A 27,362-nucleotide genomic window follows, 5' to 3' on the forward strand; every position below is an offset into this window, starting at 1 on the left:
GTACTTAAATAATGTGAAACTCATATTCAAAAACTCAGATAGCCCATTTTGTGCTATCTTTCGTGTTTTTCGTTTCTGCTTTCGTTATAATGTCTTCAATTTCGGCCTTGAGTTGTTTACAAATCTTTGGTTGGTTGTTTTGTTGTTAAGCTTACTTTCCGGCTCGGTGTTTTTTCCGTAACTTGTACCGAAATTTCACTTTCTATCGCCGTGCAATTTGTGCTGTTAGGAACAGGACGTTTTAAATTAACTGACGCTAAAAGCTCGTTTTCATTCTCGTTTTTCAGGTCAAAGAAGATGTCAGGGTCAAGACAAAACCCGAGAAAGACGTTCGGGAATAGTGGTCGGCCATATTGGGTCGATGGCGTGACATTTCCTCCGTACATCTGGACTCTGATAAAGTACACTGTTTCAGCCAATCAGAGCGCGCGTTGTATAAAAACTTAATTATAAAGTGTATTAATGTAATTATCACAAATTAAAAATATTATTTACAAGACTAAAAAAGGTTATATCACAAAATATTATTACATTTTTCAAAAAAATGTTTCTCTTAACCATGTGCATTTCCTTTGTCGTGAGCAAACTTGGGGCAATGGTGCGATGGGGCGAGATAACCAGCTACTGGTCCTACGACAGTATGTCGGGGGTGGCCTACCATCTAATGTGATCAGTCTGTAGCACGAAGTACTGTAGTATTAACAGCTAGCACAGTAACTCAAAAGCTCTTTCATGCTTACCAGAATCTCATTACGGGTTGAATTGTGTAGCACATGTTCACAGTGTTTAAATTGTCAGTATTTTTTTTATTCATCTACAACACAAAGTACAAACATACAAATTACAAACAGTTACAAATTTTTGCTTACCTAAAACAGCTGCGCAATTGCTGTTTTGGCAATTAATCATCCTTGGAGACCCAGGGGCAGTTAGTCGGGGCGACGGGTAGATCATCGGGACGACGGGATTTTCGGGTAACAGTTTACAACATAGTGTGTAACAGCCCCTGGGCACTTTGTCTTACCGAACCAGTTCCAGAAGCGTTTGAACTCCTTTCTTTCTGAACTCCTTCTCCTTCTTTCCTACTTAAACAATAATATAATTACAGATACTCTCTTTTACTATTTTACATTAAGTTACATGTATACAAAAAAGTAATGAAAATAAGAAAACAAATGAAAAAAGGGGATAAGTTAAACTAAGATTGGAAAATTTCTCGTCCATTTCTTATAAAATGCTTCTAGTTCGTTATTTTTGGTCCCCATGTATTTTTCTGTCCAGTGCTCGACACTAACGCTAGTACACTAGCCCAGGACTAGTAAAATTTTATGCTTGGCTAGTAAAAGTACTCTCCTACTACAATCTTGGACAAAACTAGTTGACACATACGGATTTCACGCATTTTTCGCTAATGACTCGACTTGCAAGCGGGTTAAAATATCTTATCCCCTCCCCCCTACTCAATGTTGTTTCTTGTGGTTTGCGGCTCGACAGGCTTTGTTTTAAAAACACTAAAGCATTACCAACATTGAATTGGGGGGAAGGGGGGTTGCGAAACTGAACTCCTTTGGCTAAACAAGTGGAAATTTGCTAAGTGTTTCAACAGTTTTGTCCAAGATTGTGTAAACGATATTTTGGCTAATAAGTAGAAAACGCTTTAATGTTCTGCCATAAAACGCCCTTAGCTTTTTGTACCCTTCGAGTTCTTTACCACCAACTGCTCGTTGCCACGACAGGCTTTTATTGATCCATGGAATCATCAATTACAAGGGTTTTCGGAGGCTCGTTACCAATCGAGTCAACAGAACTTTCACTGATTCTACTCAGTCAGAGTCTTTTCAAGGATTTGAATAGGAAATGGCTTTATTAAAGGGCTGATTCAAGTTTCCATCAAATGTCTACATTTTCAAACTTCAGATAAAATACAAAGGTTGGTTTTTACGTGCGTCATTGATGGTAATTAGAACAATTTGTTACGCTAATAGTCGATACACTGTGTACATTCAAACGAACTGAGTACAATTCACACAAATGAAGTCATAAAACGAAACGTTCATTACAGAAAACAAGCCAAAACGTAACATATTTACAATTCCATAAGAAAAGAACGAAAATGCATTAAGTTACAGGCGTTTTTTGAGTGAGATTACGTGAAAAGCAATGGCGTCACGCCACAACGTCTCAAGCGTGACAAAATGGATGCGGCGTGATCGACAAACAGGCAGTTAATGACAGACTATTGCTAACGACTGTTTCTATGTACTAAATGGGACTTTTCTCTCTCAATTCGCACTAGTTACCCTTAGTTGTCTACTACAACTTTGAATTAGCGTAAACACTGTGATTCTGAACGATTAACAAGATGATTTTTAGTGATTTGAACGGTTAACATACGGTCAACACCGATTAACAGCTATTAATAAAAGATACCTTGACATCTTCTATTCTTTACAAAAGACTTGCCCGTTAACCGTTGAAAACCTTTGTTAACCGTAGTTTTTCGCTTCGTTTTTGTTTAGCATTCAAAATTAATCGACTGTTGCAATTCTAAATTCAAGGGGAGAAACAACATTTCGAAAATTGCGGGATTCAGTGTTAAGATCCTGCGGGTTAGCGCGGGATATTGTAACGTGACCACTGATACCTGGCTATTTTTAAATGATCTATTATTGCAAAATGTCCTCTCTATATAATTTAGAACTGGATTCTTTGGTCAAATACTTTTTAAATGATTACAACACGTCCACTGGTCTTCAAAAGCGCTTGCCCTACTCATAGTAGCATCTACGACCGCCCTTGAAAAAAACATGTGTGCGCCATTGACCTTAGAAGTCTCTTTTTCCTCTGTAAAATAAGTGAACAATATTTTGGAGACGTAAATTATTTTTACAAAAGCAACTCGAAGAGTTTTAATTATATATGGGTCCTTAGCTCACTGAAATATCGCAATTCCTCAAAATTCATGAAAAAGCCGTTTACACAATCTTGGACAAAACTAGTTGACACATACGGATTTCACGCATTTTTCGCTAATGACTCGAATTGCAAGCGGGTTAAAATATCTTATCCCCCTCCCCCCTACTCAATGTTGTTTCTTGTGGTTTGCGGCTCGACAGGCTTTGTTTTAAAAACACTAAAGCATTACCAACATTGAATTGGGGGGAAGGGGGGTTGCGAAACTGAACTCCTTTGGCTAAACAAGTGGAAATTTGCTAAGTGTTTCAACAGTTTTGTCCAAGATTGTAGCCCATAGACTAGTAAGATTCGTGGAAAAATAAATCAACTACAAGTCAACTCTATAACTTGGGAAGTTTTTCTCCCCGAAACCTTCATCAGGATCTAGTTTCCATAGCTTAAGTAATTTAAACCACATCGCATACGGATTTATATCGTACGATCAACTCGCAAACCTGACGTCATCTTGGAAAAGACCCTCTGTCCTCGCTTCCATGACACCCAAAAGGAACCTGGGAGAGAGCCATAATAAGTCGGCCACCTTGGGGTTTTTGCGCGAGCGACCGCGCGAGCATGATTTCAAGCTTTTGTAACACTTTACCTACAAGAAAACCGCCTTTAAGGGCCGATAATCATGAGCCAGATTTACAATGTTCACCAGAGGACCACACACAGCACGAAGAGAAAAATAAGTGTGATCCACGGTCAAGAAATTCTCAACCGAGTTGGATGATAGCATCGTTGCTGCGTCTCAGTGAAGGAAAGATGTACTTGTGTGGACTCAAACAAATATAGTGCTAAGAGATGTGCTGATTCAAACTTGGCTGTTTTTATTTTTTTAAAGGTGGGGGGGGGGGGGGGAGGGGGGTGGGGCTAGTGACTTGTCCTTGTGGGCTAGTGATTATTTGTACCTACTAGCCAATTGCCTAGTATCCAAAAAAGTTAGTGTCGAGCACTGCTGTCTGATATTTTATTTTTATTTTCAGTATAAAACCTTCTATATAGGGAGGTACACACTTCCTCCTGCAATCCCAAATATAAACTTTACCGATTAAAATTAGATAGTTTAGTTAAGGGTATGATGATGCTGTAATACCTATAATCATTTCTTGAAGCTGAGAACTTTAAGTTGTTAGTAGTAGTAGAAGTCTTTATTAAGATGCTAGTTTCAACAGACTTAATCTAAAATAAGCTAAAATAGTAAAATGAACCTATTATATGTATCAGTTACAAGGATTTTAAGAAATAAATTTAAAAAGACATCTATTTTACAAAAGTGCGTTTGAAACGTTCCGTTTTTACTTTAGGGAGTATAAAGTCATGGCCCCTTTCTCTAAGAGCTCTGTTACATTTGGGTGGGAGCAAGTCATATAATACATGACCAGTGTCACTTGTGATTCTGTTGAAAAGATCACTGTCCCTATTCTTAATAACATCAGATATAAAAATGATCTTATTTGTATAGCCAAAACGATAGGCTCGCCGGAAAAAAGTGTCAATCCGATCTAAATATTTGGCTTGATAGGCGGAGCCCCACACTTCTAATCCATACAGAAATAATGACATTATTAATGAGTCAAAGAGTTTACTAAGCTGATCTTTAGTGTACCCATAATATTTGCATACCCTAAGAATATATACCGTAATGATTCGATTTAGCGCCCGGGGCGCTTATTTACTTTTGGCACCTCAAGGGAAGGCGCTTATTCGAGACAGGGCGCTTTTTCGGGATAGGGCGCTTATTTAATTTTTTGAGAAACAACCAAATGTATCTAACAATAACTGGAACTGTAACAGTTAGAAATTGTTCAAAGTTCAGTTTCTTTTAAAATAAATTTTTCATTTTAACAGTAAATATATACATGAACTGTACGGTGAACGGTCAGGAGTTTATCTAGTTGACGTCAACGACTTCAGTAGGGGCAGTTATCCACAATAGGGACACCTATTAGAATAGGGGTGCTTATAAGAATGGGGGCGCTAATAAGAATGGGGGCGCTTATTGGAATAGGGGCGCTTATTTACAAAAACACATTTGAAGGGGGGCGCTTATTCGGGAGGGGGCGCTTATTGGAAGGAGGGCGCTAAATCGAATCCGAGGGCCACAGGTTTGTCAGTCGAAAGACTTATGTGCAACCCTCGTTAAACAAAGTTGATTTATTTTAATCATTACGGTAGTCGGCTAGCAGCTCTAGAAAGTAAACTGTCAACATGAAGGTCCCAGTTGCAAGGATCTTCATGGAAGGTAATTCCCAAAAGTTTCAGCCACTCTTTTCGCTCAATCCCAAGCACTGGAGGAGGAGCAGGCTGAGTAGTTCTACTATGCAGTAGCATTTCCCACATTTTTGACAAATTTAAAGACATCCTATTGTTGGCTGCCCAGCTCTCAAGGTTCTTAACTTCTGCGAGCGCCGTGTCAGAGTTCCTTCTAACAGGTACACTTATAGTGATATCATCGGCATATTTCGAGATCCCGTTGTTTGAATCAACTAGAGAATAAAAGAGAGAATAAAAGTGGCCCAAGGACTGTACCCTGTGGCACTCCTCTGTTAATATCAACATAATCAGTTATCTTTCCATCCACAACGACCCTTTGTTTGCGGTTGCCAAGGAAGCTTAGATCCAGTTGATGATATATGGATTAACATTAGTAGCTTTTAACTTTTCGCAGACAATTTTGTGAGAGACAGTGTCAAAAGCTTTACTAAAGTCAAATGACAGAACTTGAACAAAGTCTACATCATCATCTAGCCACCTGAGCCAATTATGTTGACACTTTATAAGCGCTATTGTGGTATTGCAATGTTTCTTATAAGCAAACTGATCCATACCAATCACAGACCTTAGCTCCGTGAAAGTCTCTAGTTTGCAGACTGGCCTCTCAAACAACCTCATGATAATGTTTGTGAGGGATATCGGTCGAAGCTGGGCACACGAAGACAGTGGAGGTTTTGTTAGGTCAAAGTAGTATTTTTCCAGATGTTTCCAAAATAGATTTGAGTGGGGGCAGTTGAAAAATAGGTGGTGTAATGTTTCTGATTCATTGTTGCAGAAAGTACATATGTCATGCTCGCTGTATCCAATTTTAAATAATTTCGTATTAGTATAAAGAATTGAATTTAAAACTTTGTATTGAAAAGCTCTGACATATGGTTCATTTGCTATTTTATGCGGTCGGGTGAAGGCAACTTTAGCCTGCGAGCAGGCTCTCTGTCGGGGGCAATGTGAATATTGAACTCTTCGAGCGCCGAAGGCGCGATCCCGCGAGTGCCGAAGGCGCGAGTCGGCGAGCAAAGCGAGCCGCTGGGCGAGCGAAGTGAGCCCGCGACCAAAATTGAGAGCCTGCACGCACGCCATTGAATTTCAAATCCGGTGCGTTCGTCCACGAACGCAGCACTCTGATTGGTCAAAAATGACAGGCTCAATTAATGTGAGTAAAACCAGAGTCCATATCAAAGTCAAATCAACTACGGCCGGCGTCCGTGAATAGGTATGCGAGTTCGTTCAGCAGCGTTCATGAAGAATTTTGGAAACTTTCGCTTGATTCTAACGAATCTAATTGATTCTCCTTAAATTAAAACAAGAACAGGAAGATGCAGTAAATTGTCTTCTAGAAGGACGAGATGTTTTTGCGGTTATGCAAACCGGTTACGGCAATTGCTTCATATTTCAACTCTTTACAGTGGCAATGGCGGAGAAGAAAGTTCACGAGCGACTCTCAGACACTATCGTTTTAGTAATATGCCCACTTTCTAGCATAATTGAAGATCAGGTGAAGGAGGGACAATCGATGGGTTGAACTGTGTTGCTTTGCGAGATTTAACCGGCGTTACGAGTGTCAGTTCGCAGTTGATTTTGCATCGGCTGAGAAGTCCGTGACGGTCGGACGAAACGCGCAGGAGAATAAAGCAGCTTTATAAATGCCGTTCGCAAAGTGATGCTCACTAGTTAAGTTCGATTTTCTGATTTTTTTGAGGACATGAATCGCACACACGGCTGGACAAACTAGACAATTTTGCGAATTGTTTTTCAATTTGTTCGTATATCTGTCATCATTTGTTCGCGGCTCCCATCGCGATTTGACGCTTCAAAGAGCCATCGATCGATATATTGACACCGGAAGCGTAGCAAGTTGTCAACAAGTTGTCACATTTCGAGGGGCCGGATTTGAAATTCAATGGCTTGCGTGCAGGCTCTCCCTCTGGGGGCTCACTTCGCCCACGCACTCGCGCCTTCGGCACTCGCGGGATCGCGCCTTCGGCGCTCGAGGAGTTCAATAATAATATATTCACGTTTCCCCCAAATAGAGAGCCTGCTCGCAACTTTCAAAAAGTTGAATTGTTTTCTTAGTTTCTCAACGTTATTAGGTAGTTTCAAGAGCTTCTTTACTAATTAACAGGGAATAGTAACTAGTCTTTTGATCTCTTTTTTGTGATGTCGAAGTCAACATTGTTGTACTTAAAAGAAGGATTCCCTCTTGTGAACCTGTACTGAACTATTTTCAATTCGGAAGGTATTGAATGTCTAAGACCTGTCCAAGTAAGAAAATTGACTTTTTTTATTTTGTTTCTTATTATGTCGAATGATTCGATGTTGTTTAAATTTAATAGGAGATCATTAACAGTGTAAATTCCGGAATCATAGTATGACCTATAAAAAACAGGTTTTCCATTTATTTTTACATGTATATCTTTGTTATTCCAAACAACAGATATCCAGTTTTTCTTATCAGAAAAGAGATCTCGGAATTCTAACCACCATTGCAGCAGTTCCGTATAGAAAATTGAAGTTTTTTTATTTTTTATTTTAATTCATTGCTTACAAAACAAAAAATAAACTTACAACGCTTACAAAACCAAAAAAACTATTTACAAAGCTTTCGAATAGAAAAAAAAAATACTTACAATGCTAAAAAGAGAAGGAAAAAAAGAACTACAAAGAAAAAAAAAATTATGTTACAAAGTTGCACTAAGTACGCTAAAACTTTACTTACAATACTATTATACAATTCTTTTATTTAATTACCTTTCAAGACAACTTATGCCAACACGGTACTACCACTACTTTCCCTAACATTAAAGGTTACATGATCAAGGGCTCAGGAGACTTGATCCAGCAAGGATAGAAAAGGTTCAACCCTTATGAGCTAACCAAATGAATGTTTTCATTGTTAGTAAGATTTCTTTTATTTGCATGGCTATGACAAGAAAATTATTTTGAAAAAAAGCCTGGAATTGCCAGACACTTAGATAAGATAACAGCAATATTAATCAATTTCAAATAAATGACTAAATCATATAATTTAAAGTGACTGAGTTTTAAACCTCATTAGATGGAAAAGACCAAATGATTTGCTGAAGGTGCAAGCTTCTAGGGGGTTCCAGATGTGGTTTCCAGGAACTTTAACAAAATTAATTTAGGTTATCTTTTAAAATGCCATTTCCTTCTTGCATTTTGGCATCATTTGTGCATTATCAAGAAGATCAGTCATTGCTCTTTTATTTTTGAGTCACTCTTTTTATTTCTGAGTGACATTCTAATGTTGGGATAGACTGAATTGCAATAAATAGTAAAAGGGTGACAATACAATTTTCCTTATTAAAATTTTAATATTTCCACATTTAATTTCTTAGCTTATTGTTCTTCACTTCTATTTCACGAGGAGACAGGCATAATTAGTTTCTTGAAAAAAGCAGTTGCCCTGGATGAGGTAAGTTCTCCAGATTTAGATTGATTTTGCTTATCAGTTAACCCACCTATGAGAAAATTAAAGAACATAATTTTTAAGGTGGCCTTGATATCAATGCTACTTTCTTTGTGCCATAATTGAGTTTTGAAGTTTTAATCCAAAAGGAAATGTTAGAATTGCACAGATTAGTAACTTTGACCAAAATTACTACATTTGTGTCACTGAAAAAAATATTTACATATATACAGTCGAAGCTCTCTTAACGGACACTCTCGTAAGCGGACAGCTCTACTTACGGCTGCCTTGTTTGAAACCCCGTTTTAGCTCCCATACAAACTCTGTATTTTTACATTCTCGTAAGTGGACATTCCCGTAAGCGGCCGCGGACACTTTCACAGATTACGACTTAGACTTTTTTTTTTGTTTTTACGCTCCCGTAAGCAGACACCCCAAAGAAAATCCTATAAAAAGCCTCTGTATCTTGTTTTTACACATCGCATCGCCGTTCACATTGCCGTTTCAGTGTAACAATGATTTTACAGTAATAACAGTACCATATTTCAGTGTTTGTTTTGTGGTCATCTACTTCTGTCCGGTTTTTGTTGGCTAGGCAAGCTCCTGTAAGCGGCCATCTATCCCCTACGTATACACCTCTAGTGGCCGCTTACGAGAACCATTCTCGTAAGCGGCCAGCTCCAGTGACGGACACTTTTTTCGCGTCCCGAGGGTGTCCGCTTACAAGAGCTTCGACTGTAGTTATATTATTTTCTCTCCTTTTATATATTATGATTCTTTGATGTGCAGATTGAAACATGTGCAATTAAGTATTCTAGAAAGAATTTACCACATGGAGAGCATGCATGCAAATCTGAGAGCAAGAGGGTCTTCCAGAGTTCCAGTGTGGCCGGCCTTGTGAGAGTTTATGGCATAGTTCCATAGTAACTTTGATGTTTGTTTTTTTCCAGAGAGCCCATTTAAGTTTCACAATAGTGCTCTATGAGTAAATACAAAGTCACCAATCATTTTACTTCTGAGATTTAACAGAAAAAAGTTCACTGCTAAACTAAGAAACAGTAAACAGTGCATGAGGTGATGAATGTCCCTCTAATTTTTGAATTAATATGTCAAGTTTTAACTGATCTTTATTCAAATAACTTTAGTTTTTAGAGGCAAGGCTAGAGCTTCTAAAGTTCCTTCAATTGTATGTCCTGAAGCTTGGGAAGAGAATAAATCCTTATGTGGTCACTATAAAGGTAACTTAAATAAGAAAGTGTACATGAACATTTAGTACAGAAGGAATTTGCAAATATCGGTGGTCCATATCCACCCCATGGAAGGTCATTGGAAATTCTGACTGGGTGAAGGATCTCAAAAAGCCACGTGGCCTGACTGGCATGTTTAATATTATACAGGGACCCCGTTTATACCAGTCCTGTGACTGAACAGGTCACCCTGTGTTAATATCAATTAGATTATTATTATTAAATTTTTTTAATAATAATATTTTTAATAATATATTTTTTTATTCTGTGATATCCAGAATAACCTTCAAAAGGTCTTGGTATTTAGGTGTTATTGGCAGCAGTTAAGCTTGTTCTGGAAAAAAAATCACAGCAAACTTATATTTAATTTTCACTTTTGGCACACAGACTACAGATACTTATATGTTTATATTTTCCATTGTAGTGTAACTTAACCAAAAAAGTTACTTGTCAACTTGGAGGGTTGATTGTTCATACAAAACAATGTAGCAGTAGCAATTAGCAATAGCAATAGCAGTAGCAATAGCAGTATACTGTTGAATAATGGATTTATTATTTCACTATTATTTGAACATTAAAGTGCATAAAGAAGTCAAAATCTGGATCATTCAGTATAACTACCATCAATTTTAATGATATTTATGATAAAAATAGTTATTGTAATAGTTATTGTTTTCAGACGGGGGAAATTGGGTGCATTAGACAAATTTAAACCACATGCATGCAACACTTTTCGAATGCAGAATTTAAATCAGAGTGATAAAGTAGCCTTTTATCTTTTGCTCTTTTCAGGACATCTGCTTAAAAATCTTTTCACAAGATCGCAGCAGTAAGGCAAAAGCAGAAACTCTTCCTCTTCTTGCTCAGGTATATGTGAGGTGTAACCCTGAATACATTATTATTATACCAGACCTTATGTGCCTCATAGTAAGTGGTTTGAACCTATGAGTATCACCAGTTTGTATAGTGTGATCGTCTGGGTGAAAGTAGTTCTGAAAAGAACTGTGAGGTTTTGATGACTGACGTTTTTCCCAGTTGATTTTGTGGTTAGTAAATTGATGGTGTTAAAAAAATAAATGTTATTGTTGACATCACTATTTTTTGTTGCTTCTTTGGTTTCTACTAGTCTCCCTGATGTAGGTGGCCTGGCAGTCTAATTATTTGAACACCATTGACTTACCAACCAGAACATTAACTAGGACTCTGCTGTTACCTAACCTACAGTACAAAAATTTTTCAGTGAATCTTACAGCCAGTAATATCACAGCAAAACTGAGCAATCAGATTCATAAGACCAGACATATTACCTCAGTTACTGAGAACACCAGTCTTTTTATTTGACTCTGAAGATGAATTCTTCTTGGCTTGTCAAAATGCCAGTCATCAACAATAGTTCTGTTCAGAACTTCTTCCCTTGCTCACTGGCTATTTCTTGTCTTTTGCTGTGAATTTTTTTTATTAAACATGGCTTTACATGGGGCATTTTAAATGTAAAGTTAATTTTCATAAGTAGACCACTACATGTACAATAAATAGCTGTAGATACTATAAAGTAGTTTTATACAGCAAATAAAAAAACACTCTGGCTTATGCACCTGCTTCTACAAGGGTTCTGCACAGTATTTAGCAATTTGAATGAGGACCCATACGGTATCATACCTACCATACCCTTTCATGTTAGTTAAATTCATTTATAACCTTGTAAAGACATATGGAAATTTTCTAGTATACCCACCTATATTAAAAATTGAAAATGTACCTATTTGTTTCATTACTTCTTATTGTTATTGTTTTGAACCACAGTAAAAACCTGTGAGTAAGAAGCTAACATTTAAGAACCTGGTAGGCTAAAATTTGCCTATAAGATACCATTTTTATAAGAACCTTTTTAGCCTAAAACTTGAAAACAGGTTCTTATTTTCTAAAATTGATTAAATATGTTTACTTTTGGGAAATAATGATAAGTCAACATTATGGATCGTCTTTGGGGCTACGTAACCTAGGAGCTTCCCTACCCCAGATGCAATGTAATTCACATTTTATACAAGAAAAAGGCCAAATACCACTAAAAATCTCTATGTAATGACATTGAAATTTTTTTTATGTAATAACCTGTTTAGGCTAATCTGAAAAAAACAATAGGTTCTTACTCACGGGTTTTAATGATAATGCATTTATATAGCGCATTTTTCATATGTATATGTTCAAATGCGCTTTACACATACCGTAAACACCCGCGTATAAGCCGCACCCGCAGATAAGCCGCACCCTGAGTTTAACAACTCAAATGTTGGAAAAAAAGTTTTTTGAAAGTAAATCAAAGAAAATCCAAAGTCGAGTCAAAAATCCAAAGTTGAGTCTTTTTTAATAGGAAGTCTTCTCAAGTTCATCGAACGTAAACTCAATGAACATCGAAACAGAAAATACTTCAGTCTTACCCACAATTTGAGCTCTTTAATATAATGAAAACCAACTTTGACATATTATGGGTGATCTTTTTCTGGCATTTGTTGACAGGTATTTCTTCATTCAACACAGTTTTTCCATAGATTTTTGTGACAACAACAAGAACTTGCGTTTGCCGAACGTTCGTAGCTTAGTAACCAGGCATTTGTTCGGACGTAAAATATGGGACTAGGGCCGACTAGGGCGAGAACGCAAAACAAGATGGCGATGGAGGCGTTCGGGTTTCGTGGCTATCATATTGACAAATTAAAGAGATTTGGGAGCCATCTATTGGAGATAAACTTGTTGCATAAAGAGAGTTTCGTAATCAGTTCGACAAATTTTTCATCAAAGTGCAAAATGAAAAAGAAACAATTGGCCATCTTACTCGTGAATACTCGTGGTATTTTCTCGCTTGTAAAAGTATCAATATTACTGTTAAAGTTATAGGCCATTGTCGACACTGCAAACAGTATAGGAGCTGTCAAACTTGCAAAAGCAATGACCGGTACTCTCTTGTAGTTTTATGTTTTTTAATTTGCATAATTCTCCATAAATTAGCATCAGTTAACGAAAATCAACGGCACCTTTTCCAAATGTTCCCGCAGATAAGCCGCACCCCCGCTTTCGAGCGAAAATTTTTGGAAAAAAGGTGCGGCTTATCTGCGGGTTTTTACGGTACTGTAATTTACTACACAATTGCAAAGGCCAGACCACAACACCGGGAGCTTCGTGCCAGTACTCTTTGCGAATAGTGTGTGGGTTCAGCCAAAGCTGAATTCCACTGGTTGATGAGGCTCTTGTGAACTACAAGCTTACATGTACTACTTGATATCATGAGGAAAAGAAAATTATTTTTTGTATGCTTTGGATTAATTGATGATTATTTGTCTGTTACATGTTATTAAACTTTCTTAGATTTTTCAAATTAAACTGGATTCCTCGGTTGTGGCAGAATTAAAGGTTCCAAAGATGATTGACAAGTATCCTTTTTAATGAAGAGTTTACCATGCACTACCTTAAGGTAACTATTGTTAGTGGCTATGAATTTTAGCAAATTCAGCAAGTTGGTTGAAAATCGATAAATTTAGTACTTTCTAAAATTAATTTTTGTTTTGGTCAAGTTTAAAACGTGTCAAATGCAAACTTCTCTAAACTACAGCTGTAATAATTAAATAGTTTTGTAAAGCACCTAGAACAAATAGTGGTTTGGCGCTATATAAGATATTTCTGAGCAAGATTCAGCAACTATCTAATATAGCGATTTTCCGGAAATGTTAAAAAAGAGTGATTACGTGTATTTTTAATGAACATATAGCTAAAATGGAAAAAAATGTTCAGAAAAAGAATAAACACTTAAAATTGAAGGAATATTTACATTGCCAGAAAGAACAAAATTACCGAAATCCATTTTGGAAAAGAATTTTCAAGTCCACTACATTTAATTTTGTTTTTTGGGGGTACTTAGTTAAATATACTAATAAAAAAACAATGAAGTGTCAATTCCTGTGGGAAGGGGTAGTGGGAGTGGGAGGGGGGTTCAATGTATTAAGTAAAGCATGAAAGAAAAACATGGAAATTACATGGAAACAGCCCTTGATGGGATTATATTTTTGTCAACTCTCTGTAGTAACTAATAGTTTGATGGCATAAGAAATGATTGTTCAATCTTTTGAGCCTGGCACTAATGCAAAAGACACTTGACAATTGACATACTCAGGCTTTAAAATGTTGCCTTCACTAAAACAAGATATTTTAGTGCTTGTATGACGCCAACTAAATACTCATCTACAGGTAAGCTACTTTTAAATCTTGCATTTTTTGCTGCTTGTTGTTGTACAAGAGAAACAAAGTGAGTGACTATGTAGGCCATGTTATTTTTAGTTGGAAACCAACAGAGCGCCTTGTTAAAATGAGAGTTTCTTTTTTTTTTTTGCTAGTTTTTTACCCTTGTAGTTTTGTTCAAGTCAGTCTTATACTTCAGTATTACGCAAAAAGGCCATCAAAAAGAATGTGCACGGAAAAGCGTTGAAGCTTGGTAACTAGGCATTTGATTTGAATCCAAAAGATGGAAAACAACGTAAGAGATGTTTGCATTTTGCCTTAGTTAATTGACTTGTTGCTATCGCATCTTACAAGGGTATTAAGGAACCATCAGTGAAAAAAATTGAAGGCAAAACTGTGAAGAGATGGCTGATGATACTATTTTCAATATTTTGACCGGTCAGAAATGACATGTGACCAAGCTAAAATCAGTTTGGCCAATCAACATGACCAGCAACTACCCAAAAATTAATTTGAGCCCTGTCAAAAGATGGAGGGGAAAACCTAAGCATAATCTTGATTTTGCATTGTGTGGTTCTAGAAAATATCCATTCCCCACCCCCTCCATGGAAGGGATTTTTCCAAAGACCCCACACCCGTCCAATTAAGCTTCATACATTTCCTTAAAGTTTTTGTGAGGGGAGCATGGACATTTTCTGGAACCACACATAATTTATAAGTTGCAGAATCTTTATTTTCTCTTGGTTTTTGCTGATGCTGTAACTGGTCTAAACAATGTCTAAACAAGTCAAAACATTGAGGGCGTAAACATATAATTGAATAATAATTTTTCTCAAAGTTTAACCTATCTAAAAGAAAAAGTGAAGGTGCTTACGTGCACATGCAAATGGGCTTGGGGTGAATTTTAAATAAATTACCAGGGTCAGGGCTCCTTCCTGTGAGAAGAGTGGTTCTCAAGCACTTATCTAATTGGATGAGTAAAATAATATCTACTGTGTACAAAAACTATTAGCTGTGCCCAAAGCTGAGCAACATCTCCAAGTTGGAAGCTCAGTTTTGGATACTGGACCATAAAGCTTGATGTTTTAGTGAAGTTCAATTGTGAACAAACAAATTTAGTTTCAAACACCGACAATGCAGCTGTTGTGAACTTTCAGATGTACCATTATTTCGCTTATTTATTAAATGTCCGGGCAGGAACACTAATCATTAATAATTTTTTTATCAGTCTGAATGAACTATCATAATGGTTTGGTGGGCTGTGGTCTGCGTAACCTGCTAAAGCGCGATATTGTAGACATTTAATCACCAATTAATTAATTATTCCTGTGAATGGGATAGGGGGTAGGGAGCACCTGACCTTGTGCCTTGGTAAAACGGGAAGTTTACCTATATGTAACATTTCATATGAAGAGAAACAAAGGTATATATTTGTTCCAGAAAGCACTGTTGTACTATTTTGTTTTGGAACAAAATACTTTGTGCTTAACGCATGAGAAGATTAGTCTACGTTAGTCTAAATGTTTTTTCCTGTGGAAGGATTCCTGTAGACTCTGTGGCACCAAAATGAAACTGCATATTCATTAAATAATTATTAGATTGCCGCCCTTTTTTAACAAGTAAACATTAAGCAGTGTTTCAAACCAAAATGAGAACTCATTTGTCTTATTCTCAAGCAAAGTTATTATAATAATGTCAAGTGAACAGGCAGAAATTAACAAAGAAAATCATGTTTCGTATTTACCCAAAAATGAAACTGTAATAAACTTTCAACTTCTGCCCTCCCCAATACTTGGTTTTTCCTGATTAGCATTCTAAAAGAGAGTGATTCAGAGCTTTTGAAACAAGTGCTTGTTTTTTTTTTCTTTACTGTAGTAAAATACTGGTTGTACTCCTTGTTGGGCACCTTTGCAGAAGTGTTTCCAGAATATATGATCAGCCAGTCTGACAGGCTTGTGTCTATGTATATCAGCGTCCTTAAGTCAGAGGTACTGTCAAAACAATCATTTTTTCTCTTTGCTAAAATATGCCATCTCAGGTGGCTGGAGGGAGTATAAACTACATGTATTTACATATACACCTGCATGTGTAGCAAGTAGAACGAGAGAGACTGGGCCCAGCCCCAAGTGACATTATTATGGGATCGGAAAATCCCACGTGTTGGCGAAAAACCTAGCGAGAATCGAGGAGAAAACGTGTTGTTATTGTAGTTTTGAAGTCGTTCCTCAGCGAGATTGAGTGGAGTGTAACATTTGGTGACCCCGACGTGACAAAGAAGCCATCGAAATGTCGAAAGTCGTCGAAGAGATTCAGATAGAGGTGAGAACAGCAATTTGTCAGCTTGGCGAAGTGAGTCTTCGAGAAATATGTGCAGGGCTACACATCGAAGTAAAAGAGACGGATACGGGACGTCTGGCGCTAATACAAATCCTAACGAAGTATTTAGATGCCGAGGAACTTGGAACTGAGGCATTAACGAATCTCAGAGAAGCAATTAAAGAGAAGAAACCTGCAACAAAGGACGTGAAGAGTGAACAAGAGAGTGGTGTGAAAACCGAGCAGGAGGATCAGAAGTCTGCCATCAAGTCAAGTACAAACACAGTTATGCCTAAAGAAACCACAGTGACCCCACCGTTCAGGAAGGAATTTAAAATATCGGGACAGATTGGAGATTCACGTCAGAAAGACCGCTTGAACTTTACCAGTTTGGCTCACCAAATAAACGCTGGATTAAAACGGGGCTATAAAGAAGAAGAAATTGTCGAGGCCTTTATTAGAGCCATCAATCCAGGCCTTAGATTGAGGAGCTACTTGGAAGGTAGGCCCGATTTAGAACTTGCCAGATTACGTAAAATACTCCGGTCACATTATCAAGAAAGGGGGGCTACGGAAATGTATCAAATGCTCAGTTCGGCAGTACAGGAAGCTGGGGAGACCCCTCAGGACTTTCTTGTTCGCCTCCTTGATCTAAAGCAGAAGGTACTGTTGGATCTCAAGAAGCAGGATCAGATTTGAAGTATGACCCAAAATTGGTACAGTGCATGTTTCTGCATTCATTATTAACTGGGATACGGAATGATAGCATTAAAATGGAGATAAAACCCTGCTTGCAAAACACCCAAGTAGAAGATGAAGAACTTTTTGAGAAATTGAATACAGCAGTTAGTAATGAAACAGAAAGAATGCAGAAGCTTGGTTCCCGTCATGACCAGCCCACAAATCGGACCCCCCACACAGCTTGTACCTCAATTGGCCACCCATGATGACAACCATGCCTCAGTTGAAGGTAAAACCCCAGAAAAGCCACCAAAAGTTAACCTTCTTACTGAAGTTAGAGAGTTGAAAGCTGAATTGGCTGCTATCCGGGAGAGTATGGAACAACAAAGCCGCGCTAGCCCCAACCCGCAGTACAACCCTGTAGAGCAAGGGAGGGTTCGCCCTAGAGGATGCTGGAATTGTGAGAGACAAGGAAGGGGCTTTCATTGCAACCATTTTTTCAACTGTGGTGATGCTGGCCACTTCAGTTACCAATGCCAAAGGTCAAGCCGAAGGGGCTATAACTCAGCAAACCCCCAGGGAAACAGACCAGGGTTGCCCCCACGGGACATGGAGCAACCCGCCAGATTCATGAGCAGTCCCAACAATGCATGAACTGTGGAAAGAGGGAGGATTGGGCCCATCAATACTTGCGATGCTCACAATGCCATACTAGCCACTATTGTTCAAAAGTTTGTCAGAGGGAACATTGGGAGAAGCATAAGAAACTATGTCAAGCCATCAGTGAAGTTGAACTGAGGGAGAGGGGGCCTAAGGCAGGTGTTGAAACACTGAAAACTTCGTTCCCTTCACACCTAACTCCAAGACAACGTTCTAAACTCACCAAACTAGTGGGAAGAAAATGTGTAGTTTCCTGCTTGGTCCAAGATAGAAAAGTGGATGCCCTGTGGGATACTGGAGCTCAAGTTTGTGTTGTGTCAAAGTATTGGAAAGAAATTAATCTACCAAATGAGCCAGTAAGAGACATAAGTGAGTTACTGGGGGAAGATGAATTAAATCTCCAGGCCGTGAATGGTACGAAAATTGCGTATGATGGGTGGATTGAGGTAGAGTTCCAGTTGACTGGGGAGGACGGGTACTCAGAGCCATTGACAGTACCCATACTAATAGGAAATGAAGATAATCAGGAGTATCCCATCATTGGCTTTAACGTCATTGAAGAGGTCATTAAGAGGAGTAGTAGCCCCAACAAAACCAGCCTGTAACCCCGAATAGTGAATGACTCGTTCCCATCTGTGAAAGAGGGCGAAGCGAGAGCGCTGGTTAATTTCATCCAAAGTATGGATGACGAGGCTGACACTAGCATGCTCAGAGTTGGCAGACAAGACATACGTGTCCCACCAGGAGAGACTGAGAGTCAAATCTCAAGTACACTTTGGACTATTGGAAGAAGATTTGCCTGTTGGACTATTGGAAGAAGATTTGCCTGTTGTGTTTGAGCCCAAAGAAGAAGGGGCGTGGCCTGAGGGGCTAGAAGTTAAAGGCTGTCTTTACCGAATTCCACCCGGGTCGTCGAGCCGAATGTATGTTCCAGTATGCAACAACACTGAGTGAGAGATGACCTTACGTAGGCGGACAGAGCTTGGCACTATACAGTTAGTGCAATCCGTCACGCCACTGCCAGTCGAAGCTCAACAGAAACAAGAGGAAAAGGAAGGTGAAACTCGGAGTGAGGCAACCAGTTATGAGTGGGGACCAAGTCAGCCCGAACACGGTAAAGCACAGTGGACTCCCCCAGTTGATTTGAGCCATTTGTCAAGTGAGCAACAGGTGATTGTCAAGGAAATGTTGAGGGAAGAGTCCGGGGCCTTCGCTACAGATGATGGTGACATTGGATGTGCCAAACACTTGAAATTAGAAACAACCTGAGAGATGACGTCCCAGTACAAAAAACATACAATTCAATTCCAAAGCCCTTGTACGAAGAGGTAAAGTCACACTTGCAGGATATGTTCAATCGTGGCTGGATAAGCGACTCAAAGTCATCCTACTCTTCCCCAGTGGTGTGTGTGAGAAAAAAAGATGGCAGTCTGAGACTATGTGTCGACTATAGCCAATTAAACAGCAAAACTGAGGATGACCGCCAGCCCATCCCTTGCATCCAAGACATCCTGAATAGTCTCAGTGGGAACACTTACTTCTCAGTGTTAGACCAAGGAAAGGCATATCACCAGGGATTTGTAGTAGAAGAACACCGACATCTAACAGCGTTCATCACCCCTTGGGGTTTATACCAGTGGAACCGCATCCCTTTTGGCCTTAAAAATGCACCGGCGGCTTACCAAAGGTACATGGAGAAATGCCTGGAGGGTCTTCGTGATGAAATATGTATTCCATATCTTGATGATGTCCTAGTGTACAGCAGAACATTTTCTGAGCATGTGGACAATGTGCGGAAGGTACTTAGACGTTTGCAGGAGTATGGTATCAAGCTAAAGCCAAAGAAATGTGAGTTGTTTAAGCCCCGTGTTCGTTACTTAGGCAGAATAGTCTCAGCGGATGGCTACACGATGGACTGAGCGGACGTTGCAGCAGTGGCAGCCCTTAAGGAAACTAAACCACGAACTGTTGGTGAATTGCGCAAACTCTTGGGTTTCATTAGCTATTACCGCCAATATATTCACGACTTCTCCAGATTAGCCAAAGCCCTGTATGACCTACTCTCAGTCAGAGAATGCAGTGAACAGCCCAGCAGAGCTAAAGGACAAAAAGAGCATCCCAAGTGGAAGTTGCCGACATCGAAAGGACAATTGTCGTCAAATCACAAAATTCTGTGGAATGAAAGACACCAAGAGCGACTAAGCTTCCTAATTGAACTTTTAATGCAGCCAGGGGTAATGGCTTACCCTGACTTTGAACAACCATTTGTACTGCACACGGATGCCTCAAGTGAAGGGCTTGGGGCGGTACTCTACCAAGAACAAGGGGAAAGTTGAGAGTTGTTGGCTATGGCTCAAGGACATTGACGCCCGCGGAACGGAACTATCACTTGCACTCAGGAAAATTAGAATTCTTGGCCCTAAAGTGGGCAATTACTGACAAATTCAGGGATTACTTATTCTATGCTCCATCCTTCGTCGTTTTCACAGACAATAACCCGTTAACGTATGTGATGTCATCAGCAAAGTTGAATGCCACTGGGCATCGGTGGGTAGCTGAGTTAGCAGACTATAACTTTACAATCAAGTACCGACCGGCAAGACTAATGTTGATGCGGATGTTCTGTCAAGAATTCCATTGGACATAGACAAATATATGAGAGATTGTACAGAGGAATACCCAAAGATGTCCTTGCAGCAACCGTGGAAGCAGTTAGGGAACAGGCAAAAGGCACAATCCCGTGGGTTATGGCAATTGCTGCAGACATGACAACTCCTGGACCCACGTTAAAGGATGTTAACCTGAAACCATTCAGCCCTAGTGAACTCAAGGAGGCGCAGCACTCGGATAGTGCTATACGCCGCTTGCTTTTCTACAAGACACATGGGATCAAACCGGGTGGTGGCCAACTGAAGAATGAACCCCATGGAGTTGACAAGCTTATTAGAGAATGGAAGAAACTGGAAGTTGACGAACATGGTATCCTGCGTCGAAGAACAAGCTCTAAGATACAATTAGTCCTGCCACACATCTTCATCCCAGTGGTACTTAAAGAACTGCACACAGAGATGGGACACCTTGGGGTGGAGAGAGTCGCAGAACTTGCAAGGTCCCGTTTCTACTGGCCACATATGTACCGTGACATAGAGCATTTTGTGACACAACGTTGCAGATGTATCAAACAGAAGAAGCCAAACACAGTCACGAAAGCACCTATGATGCATCTGATGACATCAGCACCATTTGAAGTGGTTTCCATTGATTTCCTGCATCTAGACAAAAGCAAAGGTGGACAACTTTACCAAATATGCCCAAGCCTATGCAACGCGTAATAAGACGGCCCACACTGCTTCTAAGAAGATCTACAATGAGTTTATCCCGAGCTTCGGTTTCCCAGCACGAATACACCATGACCAAGGTGGCGAGTTTGAAAATAAATTGTTCCACAACCTCGAACGTCTAAGTGGAGTTGCTAGCTCGCGAACCACTCCATACCACCCACAGGGTAGCGGCCAGGTAGAACGCATGAACCACACCTTACTCTCGATGCTAAGGACCCTCCCGGAGGAAAAGAAATCGAATTGGAAAGATTCTTTAAACAAGCTCATAGATGTGTACAACTGTACAAGACATGAGACCACTGGGTTCTCGCCATTTTACCTGATGTTTGGCCGTTCCCCACGATTACCGGTTGATTTGCTGTTTGACCTGGGCAACGACCCGCGACAGGCTGATTACCAGGATTATGTAAAGACGTGGCAAGCAGATATGAGATGGGCATATGACCTAGCATCTAGGAAGACCCAGAACTCGTCAGCCAGAAGTAAAGTGTATTACGACAAGAAGGCTTCCGCTGCAGTCCTACTTCACGGCGACTGTGTACTTGTTAGAAACCTTTCAGAAAGGGGGGGACCTGGAAAGCTCCGTTCACACTGGGAACAGCAAATTTACGTAGTTGAGGAACGCATATCTAATAGTCCAGTCTATCGAGTAAAGCCCGAACATGGCCGTGGGAAACAACGAGTGTTACACCGTAACTTGCTTCTTCCTTGTGATGCTTTACCACTGCCTAAACCAACGAGAGCCTCATCCAAGACCACCCAACCAAGATCCAGAGTACTACCCCAGCCTGAAGATACTGGAGAGAGTTCCGATGATGAGTATGAGATGGACACACCGTCCTCTCCAGTCACCCATGAAACAGCCTTACCGGCGGAAGTAGACACTGCACCTATGGACCCACAGGACCACTGTGATAATGAAGTTTGTGCCGATATGTCAGATGCCAGGGACCAACCTGACCCACAAGTGGATACTGATGGCTCATCAGTGCCAAATTCATCCGGTCTAAATGTGACCGATATAGCCACTCAGGAAAGTGACAATTCAGATTCAGAGGAACACCTAGAGGGAGCTACGTGACCTAGAAGGGAGACACGCCCCCCTCAAATTTTGACCTACAGCCAGATGGGGGTGCCCGAGTACCAACGTTTAAACCCAGTAGTGAACGCAATTCAATGCCCTCAGGTGATACTTCCCTTCCAAGTCATGGGCAACTGGCTTGTACCTCACTGCACCCCGCACATCCCATTTGTTCCACAGCTGCAGTTTATGCCACAGCCCATATGGACAAACCAGTACTGAACACTCTTGTAGTCACAACTGATTGCTTCGAGAATTAACCATGGACAAGCAGACCTGTTGCACGCCTTCTGTGACCAAAATCACAAGCGAACTTTGTGTTGGATATTACTTCTAGTTACAAACTGGTTAAAGACAAAACCTGCGGATCATGGAACTGCCGCAATAAGTATTCAGTTTGAGACATAATGAGAACTGACGCTCCCCCTAACCTTTCCTCTGTTTTTGGTTTTGTATTTACTGTAATAATGTCGGGACGACATTTCTGTTGGAGGGGGAGTGTGTAGCAAGTAGAACGAGAGACACTGGGCCCAGCCCCAAGTGACATTATTATGGGATCGGAAAATCCCACGTGTTGGCGAAAAACCTAGCGAGAATCGAGGAGAAAACATGTTGTTATTGTAGTTTTGAAGTCGTTCCTCAGCGAGATTGAGTGGAGTGTAACACATGTTTATTAATTGATGTTTTTCTCATTTCTTTAGTTTACTAGGCTATATCATGAACGGAAATTGAAATACCTTAACAGATTGTTGTTTTCACCTTTACGATAAATAATTTATTCTTTATTATAATTGTTGTTACCTGTAGTTTGTGTTAATGCGAACATCGGCTTTCTCCAAAGCACTCAAGTGTTTGCATCAAGCCAAGTTAAAACACGTTTTCCTTACGGAAATGTTAAGTGATAATAACAGGAAGTGATCAATCAAAATAAACTTGTTTGAATGTCGGTGTTGGCAGATGACAAGCAAGACCAAGAAGCCTGAATTGCTTATTATTGGTGGATGCTTGAGAGGTTTGACATCCTACCTGACAAACTTCACGCAATCTGTTGAAGAAGGTTGGTTTAACCTACTTCTACATTTAACAATACAGTATTAAGTTATGTTCTTTTGTGTTTTGTACTGGAATATTACAAATAGCAACCTTGGGCATTACATTTACTGTAGTTGTCATACCCATTTAAGCTTTATTTCCTTAGGTCAACTTTTGTATCAGGTAGGAGGAAGCAGTACTAGTGGTAAGAAGTCGGAAATATTTGCCCAGTCCAGGAAAGGCACCAAGAGAACAGACACAACATGCTTTAATACAACTGATTCATACAGCTAGCTCGATACTGCTTAGAACACCAACCTCCACCACTGTCTGTATGACTATAGCCCTTGGAGATTGATGCTGCTTAATTACTGTCCCTTCTGCTTTCAGGTCGGGAATCCCAAAGTAGTCACTTGTTGACAGCTCCTCTTCCTGCACTTATTTTTTCTCTGCGTTCAAAAATTGAATTTCATTTTAAGACATGCGGCATTTTGAATGCTCTCGACAGTTCATAAAACGATCATGTACGCCGACAAAAATTAATAATGATCAATAATATTCCAGAGCGATGAAGAAAATACATATAAAAACATCATTCTTAACGTTGCTTCATTAAACAAAATGGATTTTTAGGAGCCACCTCTATAATTTAAGGAAATAAATAAGTTAATTTTCGTTTGTTGACGGTCGCTTTGCTTATAGATGAATATTTCATTTAAATTCAACTTTTTCTATTACCATTTTTCGGCAAAAATATTTGGCTACAAGCCCAACCCCCAGTTTCGTTGAGTTTTGACCAGTTCTCAGTAAGATTTGGTGAAAAAAAAATCGCTTAACTTACAAACAATGATGTTATTATTATTATTTTTAACCGTCAAATAACAAAAAGGAAAAATTAAAAGAAAAAAAATCAATTTGCAACTTATGGAAACTCTATCTCTTGGCCTTTCAGTCTGCTCTCAATCAGTATTTGATGACAATCAAAGTGAAGTGAACTGAAGTTTGGAAAGTTTAACATCATTTGTATTAGCAAACCTTTATTTGTCAGTTTGTTGTTTTCAATTTAGTGTCAATTCTTGTTTCATAATACCTTTTCCGAGTTTAGTGGCTTGTAGCCACTTTGATTAGCTACAGGATAGTCTGGGCAGAGTTAACATTCTTGGACATTCTATCTCTCTTCTGCTGAAGAATAATCTACAGAAAGGAGGTAATGTTTATCTTTGTGCTGAAAGAAGTGTAGGCCGACACTGCTCAACAGTCGAGCTGGAAATTCATTACCCCCTCTATTCCAGAGATTTCTTTATCCACTCTCTTTTGGAAATATTCAGGAGTTGATGATATGCCAAACAGAAGATTTTTGAACATGTTACTACCAAAAGTTTGTGTAATGTATCTTGATGTATCTGTATCGGTGTTAGGGTCTGGCCTGTTCCCTCCTGGTGTGGCACTCTCAATCTTTGCAGTTTTTGCTTCCTTGAAGGACGGGATCTTCACTGCCTTTTCAAGTGAAAGGGCTGCTCCCTCATCATAGGAGTTTCAGCTTGAAATTGTCTTCCTTGCAGGAAAAGGTAAGTTTCCCTCAAATAGCTTGCTCAAAGTTGGAAGTTGGCTGGAAACTTGCACTCAGTACGGCTTGATCAAAATTGGAAATTGGCTGGAAACTTGCACTCAGTGGCTCTTACTTTAGCAGTCACGACTTATGATTAAAAAAAATTGTTTCTGCTCGCCTTAAAGGTAAACCCCAATTTTTATTTTGAAGCATTAGTTGATGGTCTTGTTTTTGAAAGTGGTCATCAAACGTTGCCATTACAGTTGTGTTGTTGGGCTTTGTGGCCAAAAGATTGTCTTCTCCTCCTCTTGGGTCGTCATGCTCAGGAAAGTAGATGAAATTTGAGTGAATTTCCAAACATGTCTTGCTGATATGGTTTAATAGCAGCCCCACTTTCTTTTCATTCTCTTTCTTTAAAGCTCCAATTGCCTTGAGGTAAATTTGGAAGTTTTGTTTCTGTTACCCCTACAAGTGAGCAGGATTTCCCATTGAAATATTCAGCGGTTCCAGCAGTCTGGTTTATGACATGTTTTCCATCATCTTGTTAAAAACCACATCTGCAGGATTCAACTGCAGTTTGACCAGTCAATTTGTCTATTCGATCTGTTTGAAAAATTGGTTGAATTGCACCCGCTGATGGCTAGTAGGAAGATCTCACTTGTGACACCATGCTGAGTCCAGAAAGGAACCAACACAACATGCTTTGATACGACTGATTCCTGCAGCTAGCACAATACAGCTTACAACACCAACCCCCACTACTGCCAGTCAGCAGCCACTCAGGATTTTATGTTTCTACGATATTTTGATTCAAAATATTTCTTATTGCAATTACGTGTATGAATACCATGCAATTGTCAGTAAGAAACAAACGATGTAAACCTTAAAACAAGTGACACTTTTACAGTTGTTACAGTTAAGCATTGTATTAATTATAAATTAGAAAATACTTAGTATACAGTAAATGGGAAGGGTCTTTAATTGTTGTTGGACCAGTGTAATTTTTGCATCTGACATGTTTTGTTGGCCATTGCGTGAGTTCAAGATATTGATTCTAATCTATTGGCCACTGTTGTGTGATGTCTGCATGTTGTTGATCAGTCTATTCTTTTGCAAGGTTCCAGGTATGCCAAAGATATCTACAACTATACAAGTATGGCCATTAATCCTCAGGTTAGTATATGTTTTAAACTGTTATTTTGAAAGTAAACCCATTCAGGTGGCTGGTACATTTGGAGGATAATGTCCTAGGCCGAAAGATTGCCCGAAAGATAAACACTTTTCTTTAATAATATCAAACTTGCTTTAACCGATAGAAAGCAACATTGCATTACTTCACTGTCCAGGGAAGCCACAGACAAATCGGCAGAAGCATGAGCAGAGACCCGGATGGGCAATTCATAGTCTGCCCTGCTCTTTTCTTCTCTGGTTAGTTGACATGCCTTCAGTGCTGACCACATGACCCAAGAAGACAACTTGCTTCTTGAAGCGGTTGCATTCCTTTGGACTAACCTTCAGTCTTGCTTTCCTTGATCTTCACTAAATCAATGCACCCATTCCAAAGCGGTCTGGATGGTCTTTGCATGTACCGTGTTGTTGTCAAAGACACACTGCCCAAGGACGACCACTCAGTACCCATTTTATAAGCCGCTGAAATGAAGCAGGTGCATTACAGAGCCCGAAGGACATCATAGTGACCTGATAAGGGTATATTACGAACTCACAAGTGACCAGCTCCCAGTTGGCTTGATAGCTCAGTTGGTTAGAGCGCTGCACTAGTACCGCAGAGGTCATGGGTTCGATTCCTGTTCAAGCCTGAATTTTTTTTCAGGCTTGCTTTTTCCAACTGCTTAAGTTGAGTACATTACTGCGATGATCTTTCATTTGCTTAAAAGGGCACATCACGCTGTAAGTGCTGTTTTCATTCTATCCTTTACGTATACTTAAAGGATAGGTTTGCTTCCATGTTTCCCTGCTCATTAGCAGAATGAGCATACACATTAGCGAACTCAACTAACAATGCTGCAACATTCGCTTTCTGAGTCTCAACCATGCATGATGCTGTTCATTGGTAAGGTGAACCAGGTGGCTCAGCAGTGATTTGGTAGAGGGAGTAACCCTAAAGGCTCTTCTGGCGGTTGTCTCTTTCATTTGCACTTCCTATCAGCTGATTTCAAAAACTTCTTTAGGTAAAGAGCATGCAGCAATAGTTTCCTGGTAAATGGTCTTGGGTTGATTGGTTGAGTTAAACAATCTCAAAGGGAAGAAAGCACTGTTAAGATCCACTTAGTCTTGGCAACTAATAGCCGATTCCCCCTGGTAAAATCTTCTTGCCCCATAGTGATTACAAGGAAAGTTTCCCTATAAGGGTCGATTAAGGCTACTTCTCCTTTTCAGTTCTTGATGTTCTGATACAGGCCCGTAGGGTGGGGGGTTCGAGGGGTTCGAAGGAACCCCCTAAAATTTTTCAAGTCAGCATTTTTGGGAGGTTGAAAAGATAAAAAAAATTACACAAAACAATCACAAAACTGCGACCAGTTGATAACATGGACGACTGCCTACATTG

The 27,362-nt window shown here is 39.6% G+C and overlaps 1 protein-coding gene and 1 pseudogene across 1 annotated transcript in view; one reads left to right on the forward strand and one right to left on the reverse strand.

Moving 5' to 3' along the window:
• Window positions 1–27,362, forward strand: part of LOC144632734 (DNA-dependent protein kinase catalytic subunit-like) — a 128,475-nt gene that overhangs the window by 1,920 nt on the left and 99,193 nt on the right. The window contains exons 2-9 of the mRNA XM_078491453.1: window positions 8,589–8,665; window positions 9,805–9,897; window positions 10,699–10,773; window positions 13,270–13,334; window positions 14,102–14,145; window positions 16,012–16,124; window positions 23,173–23,272; window positions 25,914–25,969. Coding sequence (XP_078347579.1) covers window positions 8,589–8,665; window positions 9,805–9,897; window positions 10,699–10,773; window positions 13,270–13,334; window positions 14,102–14,145; window positions 16,012–16,124; window positions 23,173–23,272; window positions 25,914–25,969 — 623 coding nt within the window. The remainder of the gene's footprint in view (window positions 1–8,588; window positions 8,666–9,804; window positions 9,898–10,698; window positions 10,774–13,269; window positions 13,335–14,101; window positions 14,146–16,011; window positions 16,125–23,172; window positions 23,273–25,913; window positions 25,970–27,362) is intronic.
• Window positions 4,186–5,955, reverse strand: LOC144632706 (uncharacterized; annotated as a pseudogene).

Source organism: Oculina patagonica, chromosome 12 (genome assembly GCF_052425735.1).
Source record: "Oculina patagonica isolate OP01 chromosome 12, crgOcupat, whole genome shotgun sequence".
Classification (NCBI taxonomy): Eukaryota; Metazoa; Cnidaria; class Anthozoa; order Scleractinia; family Oculinidae; genus Oculina; species Oculina patagonica.